The 12,142-nt window shown below is 36.1% G+C and overlaps 1 protein-coding gene across 4 annotated transcripts in view; it reads right to left on the reverse strand.

Annotated features, from left to right (window-relative positions):
- Positions 1-11,723, reverse strand: part of LOC105398745 (homeobox protein abdominal-A homolog) — a 30,961-nt gene extending 19,238 nt beyond the window's left edge. The window contains exons 1-2 of one of the 4 annotated variants that reach the window (XM_011570968.3): positions 10,934-11,723; positions 5,924-5,956 (exon numbers count right to left, since the gene is read on the reverse strand). In XM_011570968.3, coding sequence (XP_011569270.1) covers positions 5,924-5,956; positions 10,934-11,537 — 637 coding nt within the window. In that variant the 5' untranslated portion in view covers positions 11,538-11,723. Of the gene's footprint in view, positions 1-5,911; positions 5,972-10,933 lie in introns of all 4 variants that reach the window. The other 3 variants (XM_048621609.1, XM_048621610.1, XM_048621608.1) reach the window with 3 other exon arrangements.
- Between the last annotated feature and the right edge of the window lie 419 nt (positions 11,724-12,142).

Raw genomic sequence — 12,142 nt, forward strand, 5'->3', positions numbered from 1 at the left:
ACTTTTGATATAAAAGTACATTGTACAGTTTCAGTATACCTACTTAGTAACTATTATGTTCAGTTCTATATAATTGCCATGGAAACCCAAAAAACTAACCTATTTACTAGCTCTAAGCTTACGAGCGATCTGCGTTTGGTCAGTGACCAATTTATTATTATTAAGCTTCCCTCAGTTATGCAAGCTGGTCAGAAATTCTCGTTGTAAACACACGCCTTCAGCCGACCAACCTTCAGGACCTGCGAGCATTTACGTGCGCAATGCCTTCTTGCCCGGCTTACGTATCCCAGTAAGAGGGGAGGGAGGTCTGACTACGCTGGTCTTAGTCAATCAGGTCCACCTTTAATCTCGAAACGAATGTTTTAACAAACGCCTGTGTTGGCTCTCTGGACGTGTGTAAACAATGCTCGGTGCTAATAGAGATATAAATTGTATGCTTTTCATTTAAACCTTTTGAGAGCAATCGCCACTTATGATATTGATTGTTATTGTATGGCGCAGACCTTTTACATCAAGAATGTATGTAATGTTTGCTGGACTGTTTGTAGTTGCGACTATGAATACGAACAAAGGATCAGGCTAGGAGTGCGTGTTTTCCTATTTCTATAAATAGGTATAGTATGTACGTACATAGGTATGCGTAGGTCGGTGGGGGTTAAGATTTTGCAACGCTTGTAAAATAGTGTTCGTCTGAAAATTTGTTCGTAAGATTTATCTAATCGTCATTACAAGTTAGTAATTAAAGCAATAGTAAAGAACTCGTACCTATGTTAAATCTAAGTCAAACAATGCAAAATAGAGTAGGTAGGTAAGGTACTACCTAAATACTACTTCATAAAATTTCGTAGAAAGGAAGCCGGAATGAAATTTCATGAATTTTCGGAATTTCTCAGCACATAAATGTGGTTACATTTTCGGGCACGCTCTCTCAGTCGATGCTGGTGACGTCACCCGAAATGTACTTTCGCAAACTAAAATCGTTATGGAGTTTCATAAATTGTCTCGCGGGGCCATTAGCATTTCTCTAAGTCGGGTCTCGTGATTGTTGCCGAAATAAAATTAATTCTAAGCTGTGCTCAACTGTACTTCACTAGCATAGCTTTTAGTACAAAGTATGCACATATTTGAAGCATTAACATAAGAAACATTCAACTTGTTGTATTGTAAAGTATTTCCAAGCTGTTTTTTCTCAGCAAAAGCCCATTGTTTTCGGTCGTAAGTTAGAAACTAAACGGAGAACAAATCTACATTCTAATAATGTTCTCCGACTAAGTGCCTACTTTTACAGCGCAAGTTTACAATGTTATTTTAAATTAAATAAGTTTTACAGCACTCAAAGGGTACTAGAATGCTTGGGTCTTTTTCTTAATTAAACGATTTGGTTAATTTAAATTTTCGAATTTTCTATATCTAATTTAATATAATATATATAAATTGCAGATCCAGTAAAGCAATGGTCACTTGACTAAAACAACATATTTTATACTGTTTGATTTGAAAGTAATTATTAGAATTATTAGACGACCGAATGGCGTAGTGGTTAGTGACCTGACTACTGAGCCGAAGGTCCCGGGTTCGATTCCCGGCTGGGGCAGATATTTGTTTAAACACAGATATTTGTTCTCGGGTCTTGGATGTGCCCGTAAAATGGCAATAGGCCCGCCCCCTATTACATTGGGACTAGCATAACACTCTGGCGAAAAGTGGGTGCAGTAATGCACCTCTGCCTACTCCGCAAGGGAGTACATTAGTACAAGGCGTGAGTGTGTGTGTGTGTGTGTATTAGAATTAAATTGTTCAAATTTATCAGTGTTTTTTAGTGTTAGAAAATATTATTATGAAATTTCATCACCTAAAAAAATACTTCCAAAATTAAAGTAAGAATTTAAGTCTGGTAGCTATATAAATATGGAGTATTTTCCGATGTTCCCATATAAATTATATTTCTATATAAAATAGTGACCGGGGTCTCACCAGTAGAATTCTAAGACGCAAAATGCTTTATTACATCCTTCATACAAGATTGACGCGAATATCTGAATAATTCTCGATTCGATTAGGTACTAATGTAGTTACTTCACCTGTGGCAATAAAATGCTATATTTACGACGGGATACTAAGATTAGTAGTTATTCTTACGTACAGTTCACAGTCACGATGCCTAGCCCAGTTCTTAGTAATACAAGTTGTGACTAGGAACCTAAAGTTATAGTAGGTCTAGTTAGTTGTGACTAGTGAGTAACTGGGACTTTGGCGATTTTATGTTGAAAACACCTTTATGATCGGTTTTTATAAGTTAACATCGAACAATAAAGTTCAAATAATATGTCTGAGTTAATTGCACAGTCTAACTTGTTTACAAAACTTTTAAAAAATATACATAAAATCACTGGCTTAGGTACATGTTAAACTGGTTCCCATTCATAATGTGAGTTACTTAGATTACATGTAGGTAATAATTTATAGTTGAAATATATCTAAATATTCTATGAACACATTCCCAAGTCAACGAACAGAAAAACGGACGGGGAATTTTTAATTTCTAAATTGAACAACTTCCAAGAAACAGAAGGAATTCTTTGAAGGATGCCTGTGTGTGTCGAAATATGTATTTTTTTATGTATTTAACAACCTAATTATGAGCCTGAAAGCAATTCACATTAATCTTAACTGTTAATTACATACAAAGGCTTCATAAACACGTGGGATTTGCTATTAAATTACATAAATTTAAATAATATGTACCTATTCCGAAAATACTAAACGTGGCTAGGGTAACGTATGAAATTATTGTGTAAAAATCTGAGCTGTTTTTTTTCAAATATTTATTGAGTATATCATCACTCGTTCAATAAACATGAAATAAACACCTAGGTGATAATGCAAAACATATGACTGTGTTTCACTGGAGCGATACAGCGCGTGCTAAAGTCCGTCTGTCGAAAAAGTGTCGTCACATTACGTCACTTCACCCAATTCATGAATCCCACGACAATACAAGGAATCTATAACTATACCTACACTAGTGAATGATGAGTACACCACAGACGGTCTCACGGCCGTGATTTGAATAATACCTTTACCTGTGCAGACAAACAAACTACTACTGTGTATAAACATGAGCAAAATAATTCACGAAAACGAGTGCCTAGTTTAGGCTAGTTAAAGTTGCATACAACACGCCAAGCGTTCATGTGACTGCAGTGAATAAAGACCATTATAGCGAAACACTAAGCTCCTAAACCAAAGCTAGACATAATGAATTCAGAGCCGATCATATCATAGGAAAATGTTCCTTAGTCACACCGCCTGGTGAAAAGAGCTCCCGCCTACGTTCGCACGCGGTTGATAGAGGTCATCGACCCCAATGCATATTTTTCGCCTGCACGTCCGTCGCACCTGACGTAACAGAACCTTGAACCAGAAAGGATTCGCGATGGCTCACTCTTTTTAATGCATCTTAATTCTTGTTAATCTATCTCAATGTATCTCTACACGGCGCCCATGGAAGTCCGTTAAGGAAAGGTCAAACACTGACTCAAGTTTCAGGAAAAAACTAACTTATAACGCTCTTAAGTTAATGTCAGCGTAAATGAATTGACTAAGATTATCAATTTCGTGTTCATAATTAAAATAGGCATAACATAAGTTCGGACAAAAGCTATTTTTGAACGGTCAGCCTTATATATGATAGGTAGATACTTCAGAATGGCGCCAAAGTATCACGACCATGACCAAACACAAGTATGACACATTAAACCTTGCCTTTCCTACCAACAAACCTAAGTTCACTCGCAAATATGAGATATAAACGGCAGTTGTACTTTTCAACGTGATAAGCCAAATTTAGTCTTGAGCCTACGAGATAAGAATGCTTCATACTTTTACTGCGCGACAGCTTTGGACTTGAAAAATAAGAAATATATTCACGTAGTCAGTGACCTGTGTCGCGTCAACACATGAAATACAAACTGTTTTGTCGAGAACAAACACTTCTTTATTCGTGTAAAAACAAAACATTAGCGGTTTCAACGATAGCGCTGATGGCTGGGATTTCGTAAAAAAATGCACAAAGCATAGTAATTGCGGAACTGCAATGTAAAAGACATCAACGGGTTAACGAAAAGTGTTAGAACTTACTTTTTAACGGTCATCTTTAATAGCGTTTTATTGTCAATGGTAAAAAAAAATTGGAATTGTCTCTTGTCTGTGGTTTGCGCGGGACACATGGCTCAAACAGCTGTTTCTATGACACATTTGGAACTCCATTCCAAGTTTATTCTGAACATTACTATTACTGTTCCTTTGAGCTCGTTAAATTTTTATAGCCACAAGGTCGCATTTTTATGGTCAATTCTGTTGTCGGTTGGCCTGTGTCAAATTGTCAATCATTGTTACGATACAGTTGCGATAGACAGTGATTAGCTCTTTATTGTTATAGCGCTATAAAACGATTTTATAAGCTACGAAAGTGTTGAGTTAATCTGCTGTTAATATGTTGTTAAGTGAATTTGTTTTATATGAAAAGTAATACCGGAGCTAAGAGGGTGCCAATCCCAAAACTTGTGTTTAGTTATAACTTAGCTACTAGAAATAAAGAAGGAATTTCGGTAACGTTGCTTTGTAGTTTGTGACAAGGTCTTGTAGATAACACGTTTCTAACATTATGCGCAAGCACAGGTTGGTTGGTTTTCTAAAAAGTTCAAGTTCATAAGCGCTTGATAAAACAACGCTATAGCAACATTGTTTTGACTGCGATTTCGGCGATATCGGATTACGAGACGGCGGCCGTAATAAAGCAATTCACAACCAACAATGCACTCCTTCTAAGATTGTTTTAAAACCTTTCAACGCCGTTATTTAAAACCCTTTGATTTGTTACTTGTAAACACCTTTATAATAACAAAAAGGAAAGAGCAAAAAAGGTTTTGCGCAAAACTATTTGCCGTAAACCCTTTGTTTGACGAATTTAGCGAGGCTTGGAGAAAGCGATTTCTGTATTCGCAATTTCGGCTTTTTTACCTTAATAGCTTCGGGTTTTGGAATAGTGACCCAGTCTTCTTTTGTTCGTAGAGAAAGTTTGCTGTTTTTACAAATTATTTTAAACCCTTTCCTTTATTGGCCAAGACATCAATAGAGTGTTTGTGTTACAATTTGTCACGAGTTACAGGTTTTTTATTGGTGCAATAAAACTAGATACGATGTCTCAAGAATCGTGCCTCAAAAGAAGTACAAATTCATGTAAGTAATTGTTAATCGATAACAAAATATGATAGCAATATTTATAGCCTACCAGAATAGAGTTATAAAATCAATTCCACCTATAAACAAATCATGAAATTTACATTAAAACTGGCTACTACCATCACGAGTTTCTTTGTAGAAACCGCCCAAGTGGGCAAATTATTAAAAGAAATTGAAATGATTCAACAAAGCCGTATCAAATCAGTGATTGCAACGAAATCGTTGAAGGAGTCGATTTATTCGTTTATTTTGCCCACTCTAACGTATGTTGTCTTTATACAACTAGCCTTGGCAACAAAGATAGACATGTTATTAACGTTATTCATTGAAGGATATCAATCGGAAATTATGCCTGAAAGTCAATTAAACGACAATGTGACCGTGACGAGAATAATTAAGTAAATCCGACTACGGTCATGGGATGACTTTGTAAATAAATCATTTTTGTATAATTTACAATTACGAGTAGTAAAATTAAGATTATTTATTTTTATTGTTAGACTGCACAAGTCTATAAATCAATGATCTAAAGAAAAAATATAAAATCTTTTTAAATTAAGAATGACTTATTTAATTTCTTGCCGGCCAGGCTGCATACGTTAAAGTGAGCGTTCGGAAATTAAAACTACTTAAAAATTAAAGAAAAATAAAGTGAAACGATAAATACCATTAAACTCACCGCACACGACACGGTCGAAGGGGCTCATCCAATCTGGAAATGGAAAATCTATTGTCAATAGTATTGAAAGTTCTCTGTTCCAGTGAAATTACATGCATATAAGTAGGTTAGTTCAATGCAGTTATATATTAGGTAAGTAAAGCATAGTATGTAAATGTATTTGTTTAAAAGCAAAATCAAAGAAAGACACACTGCTGATGCAGATACTTTACATAGGGCTGATTTTTCAGTCTAGAGACAAAAGTTATAATAATATGGAGTATTAGATATTCTTATTCAGTCGCGTCACAATATTTATGTATTATGTAGTGACGGCAACAATTTTAATCCAGATAGGTATTGGACTCTTATGAAAAATCTGCCCTTAAATAAATTATATTATCTATGAAAGACCTGAAGAAAATGCAACTATATTAATTACTAGGAAAATAATAAGTTCATACATATACTAAGTAATAAATTAATTATTGTTATTTGAAAAAACATGCTTGGTTACAAAACAACTAGGTAAGTATATATTTCATGCAACTTAGTAAACTATGACTTTTATAACTTAGTCTACCTTTAGATGTCTAGTTTTTCCACTTAACAATAAAATTCTAAGGAAAATTTTTCTATACGTAATTAGGTTATCTATAAAAAAACAAGTTTATTAGTTTGCCATTATCTTCTTAGTTGGGATAGTTTTTTTATTCCTATAAAAATACTAAAATATTATTTAGGTACATATTAATTTATCTCAACCAAAAAGTAAAAGCAATGACGCAGTTATTTTTCTATAAAATTAAACAGCAAAATAAGAAAGTAATAATAATGATAATAGTATAATAATGAATTTGTCCAGCTTTATGAAAGTGTGAGTGAATTTATACGAGCAATCTGTGCAACATTGTAGTGGGATGTTGATATTTACTCCTTGTTATTGAAATTTATTTGTTGCAGATAACAGGGTTTAAGTGAAAATGTAAACATGATTTTGCTCTAATAAGTAGTTGATTTACTTACATTATTGGCGAATTATGAACCCGGTTTTATCATTCTTTTATTGGTGAAGGTATGAATGAACTATTATCAATTTAATATTTTTGTATAATGCATGGATAGTATGGATATGCGTGTTTTCTTTAAATCATTCAATCAGAAGTTATTTAAGTAGGTAGGTCAATTAAATTTTGCTCTGAGCTACAGGCACCTTATTACCAATGACAATAATAACATCATAGGTAATAACATCTTTAACTACGCCTAATTAGATTTTTTTTCAATCAAACTGCTGTTTCATACGATTTAATTATTTCCTATCTAGTTAAGAATGATTAATGGCATTTATTCTAGGACTATCGTTGCACTATTCGATAGTTAACGTCAGAATATTTAACAAAAGAAAATTTACGTGCAATTTAATACTAGGTAGGTAGCTAGGTACGGTCAGCTGCATAAGTAGCTATACACTTTTGATCCTTGTCAAACTACCTACATAACAAACTGACAATATTTGAATAGGCAGTTTGTGAGTTTGACAAGGTACAAAAGTGTACAGCTACCTATGCAGCTGACTGTACATGATAAATACAGGTGTATATCTACAATAATCTACATATCGCTAAAAACTGGTATAGGTAGTCAATTAAGACTAATTATTTACGTTTAAATTTCAACACTTTTGCCAATAGGATGTGCATTATGCACAGCTACGGTTGAGTGCATCGTTTATTTTACGAATTTTGCATTAAAATCGAATATGCACTCGATAATTGCCTCAGTATCAGTAAGACATTGGAAAAGGACAAAAAATTCAAGGTGTTTCCTCTTTGTTACTTTTTAGTGCACAAAATATTGATGATAGTTGTTATTAGTACTTACCTACCTAGGTAGGTATATAGAGATGAAAAATGTAAGCTTTGTCGTATGGAGTAATTATTTACTTTCTCAGAATTGAATTTACTGTAGGAATCATGCCGATAGTCTATATACCTTATATTTGTCTCTTTTTATGTGTACCTACATTTCTCATTTCACGTAGTTATTAATATTGTTTGTTAATAGGTGGATACATCCCTGAAATAATTTTCAATGAGTACCTGCGTTTCTAAATCTCAAGATTCAGTATTCATGGTAGTGATAAAATTCACATCAAATTTTTACAACCATCAATAAAACCCCATATCAAATTTAAAGAAACAATTACAGCTACAAACAGATTGTGCAAGTTCCTACAAATAGCAATCACTAAAATAAGGACTGATTTATTATCGTTTAGGCGCGTGAGCCCTGCTGGTCTCCTATTGGTCGACGCACGCCGCCATATTTGATCGAGCATGCGCCCTACCCGACCGGCCTAGCATACTCTTAAAACGTGCACTTGTAAAAATAAAACTCAATTCGTAATTATTAAAACGCAATTTTCGTCTAAATATTTACGTTATTTCCCCTTTAAGTTGCGGATTGCGTATAACGATGTATAAATGTCTGAATGCTGTCACGTTAGCCGGCCATCTTGGTTTCCGAAGCGCTCCGTGTCACACAAGGGGGCACCTGCTGAGCTATTTTGGTCCCGCTCGAGACGGATTTTTGCTCTTCAGCGGCCCGACATGTTTATAATACGACAAATCAAATGTAATAGTCATTTTTAAAGACCATAACGTTGGGTATTAGGCTATTTTACAAAACAGAGTAAGCTACAAGGCAGTTTCGTATAGCTTCTGCGACAGTGTGGATGAGCGTTTATTCATGCGATGGTTATTGATCGGAACATGTGCTGGCAAGGACGTCTGTTTCAAAATGTGATAGTTTTTCTGAACTAGACCGTCGGTTGGTGAAATGCGGGCGACAGAATTTATTTTCACAAACATTACATCGATTTACCTACGTCTGCCTTCTTAATAAATAATTAGTTTAATTAATTAGGTAAACTGTGTGGTTAGCTTATAAACTTGGATATAATGTGTTAAATTTTTATCAATGCAGTATTTATTAGTTATTTATATGAGTCATACGAATGGTAGATGCTAATGTTAGTAAGTAGTTAAGTACCAGCTATACCGAAACGTCTTTTATATTATTTCAACTGATCTAATAATCGAAAAATACTTTTATAAAAAGTTGAATTGCTTTTAACTCAAAGAAATGACTTGTTTAATATTTGAATACAAATTGGCTCTCAATGTGACATTCATTAGTTGGATAACGTGCAGGAAAAACTAACCTCATAAACATATACATACCTCTACCTACTGCTTCTAAAATTAAGTTAAGTATAAATATTAAAAAACATTAAAATATTAAGCGGTAAGTACCTATTTAATTATACTACACTAACTTTCAGTGAAATTCGGCAATACCTACATCCAAATCTGTTAAATATACATATAGGTAGTTATGTACTGTATATAGCTACAGGAAATTGCTATTGTATGCAAAACATACAGGCACTTATGTACTAAAAGTACTACCGCAATTGTGTACTAAGTGGACCTCACAAGCACTAGATTTATTCATGTAGGTTAAGAAGCTATAAAGTTATAATTAAACCATCGAAACACTTGACCCCATAATTTTATATGGTAGTTAGTTGTTTTGAGGTAAGTTAGTAGATGTACCTACACTACCTTAGCTGATCTGTAGTTAAATGAACGCCGTTTCCTTTAAGTATTTACCTACTTTTACTTACTATATGTTTAATATTATTATTTACTACTTATGTAAAGTAAATACTATGAAAGTGATGTTTTAGGGATAGTAATAACTCATAAGAATTGCCTATGTAGTTGGTTTTTAGTTATTCAAAGCAGAACTAGACATAATAACGTAAGTACTACCTAGATACCTACCTACCTAGAAATTGATTGAAATACTTACTTAAAATTTTAATTATAGTTACCTACCTATAGATATGTTACTATGTATTCGAATAGTCAGATACCAACCGTGGAATCTTTCCAAAACAAAAAGCTGCTATAAAAGTGCATTAGTTTTAATTTCTTTTTAATTGTTATATTTTGGATGCTGCATTTTGGCCAGTGTTCGGTAGGTCCGACGGAAGAGGTAATGCTAGAGTGAACTAGCGTTTACGACCCAACATTATTGTTTTATGGCTCAGTTTTACTACTAAGGTATGTTGGTATGTGTGTCGCGACACTTTCAACTGCATCCTTGTTTGTTTGTGATACGATACCTCTTTTAACTTCAACTTGTTGTTTTCTTGTTTACCTTTCTATTCATAACTAATTAGGTATAGGGTAGGCTAAGGTGTCATTATAGTCCCATTTCAATAGTTTGGGCACTGATATATATTTCAAAAGCCATTTGAAGCAATCCGTGTGTATTAGATATGCTATAACTCCATAATGAGCAGAGCCACCTAATTTCATTGCTATTTAATAGAAGAAAGTACCTAATTAGGTTTTTACAAAAATTTCTTATTTCAAAACGTTTATTTATTTTGTTTAAAGTACCTCAATACCTATTAGGTAGTATCTTGGTACTATTGACATTGTATTTTATTGATTAGTAATTAATTTGAAATGATAATTATCATGAATGTTTAAATGATGTTGTTTATGTGTATCTAAATGAGTATATGCATATACACCTATAGCATGCACATTTGCACAATGACATTACACTATAAATCCAATAAATAACTAAATAATAATTAATTGAAACATAGCAGTAAGTATAAGTATACCTACCTATCCTGTGAAAGTAATTATTTTAAATGATTGATAAAGGTTCTAATTGGAATTATTATAAGTAGTATAAGTATTAGGTACGTAGATCAAATCAATAAACCAAATAAATTTATGTTTTACTGCCAAAACAGAAACTAAACAACTATTAAGGCAAACTTATTATAGGCAACTAGGTACTTAATAATAAATAATAAATTGATACCCAATAAAATTATCATATACCTAAGAAACAATAATAGGCCTACAATAACTAATAACAATAACTTCTACATTTCAGGAGACAACACAGCATGCACGGGAAGACGGATGTAATAATTACCAGTGATGGACATCCAAGGATAGCGGGGTATGTCGGGCAGGGGCTGGGCCGAGCCGGGCTGCGAGCAGGCGGCGCCCATGGCGTCCACGGAGGCGGCCGAGGCGGCGGACGCGGCCGACGCCGCCGCCTGGTGGTAGAACTGCGCCGCCGCCGCCATGCTGGCCGACGCCGCCGACACCGCCGCGCCGCCGTTGTGCTGCCCCAGCGCGTAGTTCACCATCGGGTCTCCACTCACCGCCGTCGGGTACCGGCAGCTCTTATCATCCGCTGCTGACAACCCTCCTCCGGCTCCAAACGGCACCGACCCTCCAAACTGCTGGTGATGCGACACGTACGGGTACATCCTGGCAGGCGCTCCCGGCGACGCTGATGATGATGAAGACGAGCGCTGCGGGCTGCCCGCGCCCGGGGAACTCGCTCCTAGAGCCGCTGCACTCAGTCCACCTGACAGCGACGATGACAGCGACGTCGACAGCGACGACGACAGCGAAGATGACAGCGACGCCTCTATCGGCGACGCTCCTGCGCCCGCGAACAAGTTCTGATGATGGAACTGCTGATGGTACTTGGGGAGCATGCTATCGATGATGAACTTGGAACTCATCGCTCAGCGCGTGGCGGCGCGCTCGCGGTCGCCTCGCGGGATGCGTTTATCGCCGGCGATTCGGATCGATTCTCGCGCGTGCACCTCTACTATGGCCGCGGATCGTTTATGACCCGCGTATGAGGCTCTACGACTCCGAATTCCCGTCGTGGCGAGCGTTACCGCTGCCGCGAGGCCGCACGTGAGATGGAGAAAAACACTCGGTGCGTGTGAGCGAGAGGCTGATAAAGTCGTGGCGGCGCGGCGGAACCATTGCCGTCTCATTAATTCCTACCTGCGTGGCTTATATTAGAAAGAGATAAAAGCTATTCGCTAACGGCGTCTCCGCCGACCTTTGTTTGTAATGGCGCCGGGCGCCGCGCGCCCCTCGACCCCCCGGGTCTACGCCAATAGTGAAGCGCCGTAGAACATTCACCACCAATCACAAACCATTCTGGCACTTCTAGCTGTCAAATTGAATCGCAGTAAGCGATACTGAACCATTACATTGGTACTGAGTAGCACACTTATAGTAATTTCAAATTGATACTTTTACGTAGACTTGGACTTATGATTACATCTTCAATTATTTATTGTATATGTGGTATTAAAACACTACTACTTTG

The sequence above is a fragment of the Plutella xylostella genome, chromosome 6 (genome assembly GCF_932276165.1).
Source record: "Plutella xylostella chromosome 6, ilPluXylo3.1, whole genome shotgun sequence".
NCBI classification, from domain to species: domain Eukaryota; kingdom Metazoa; phylum Arthropoda; class Insecta; order Lepidoptera; family Plutellidae; genus Plutella; species Plutella xylostella.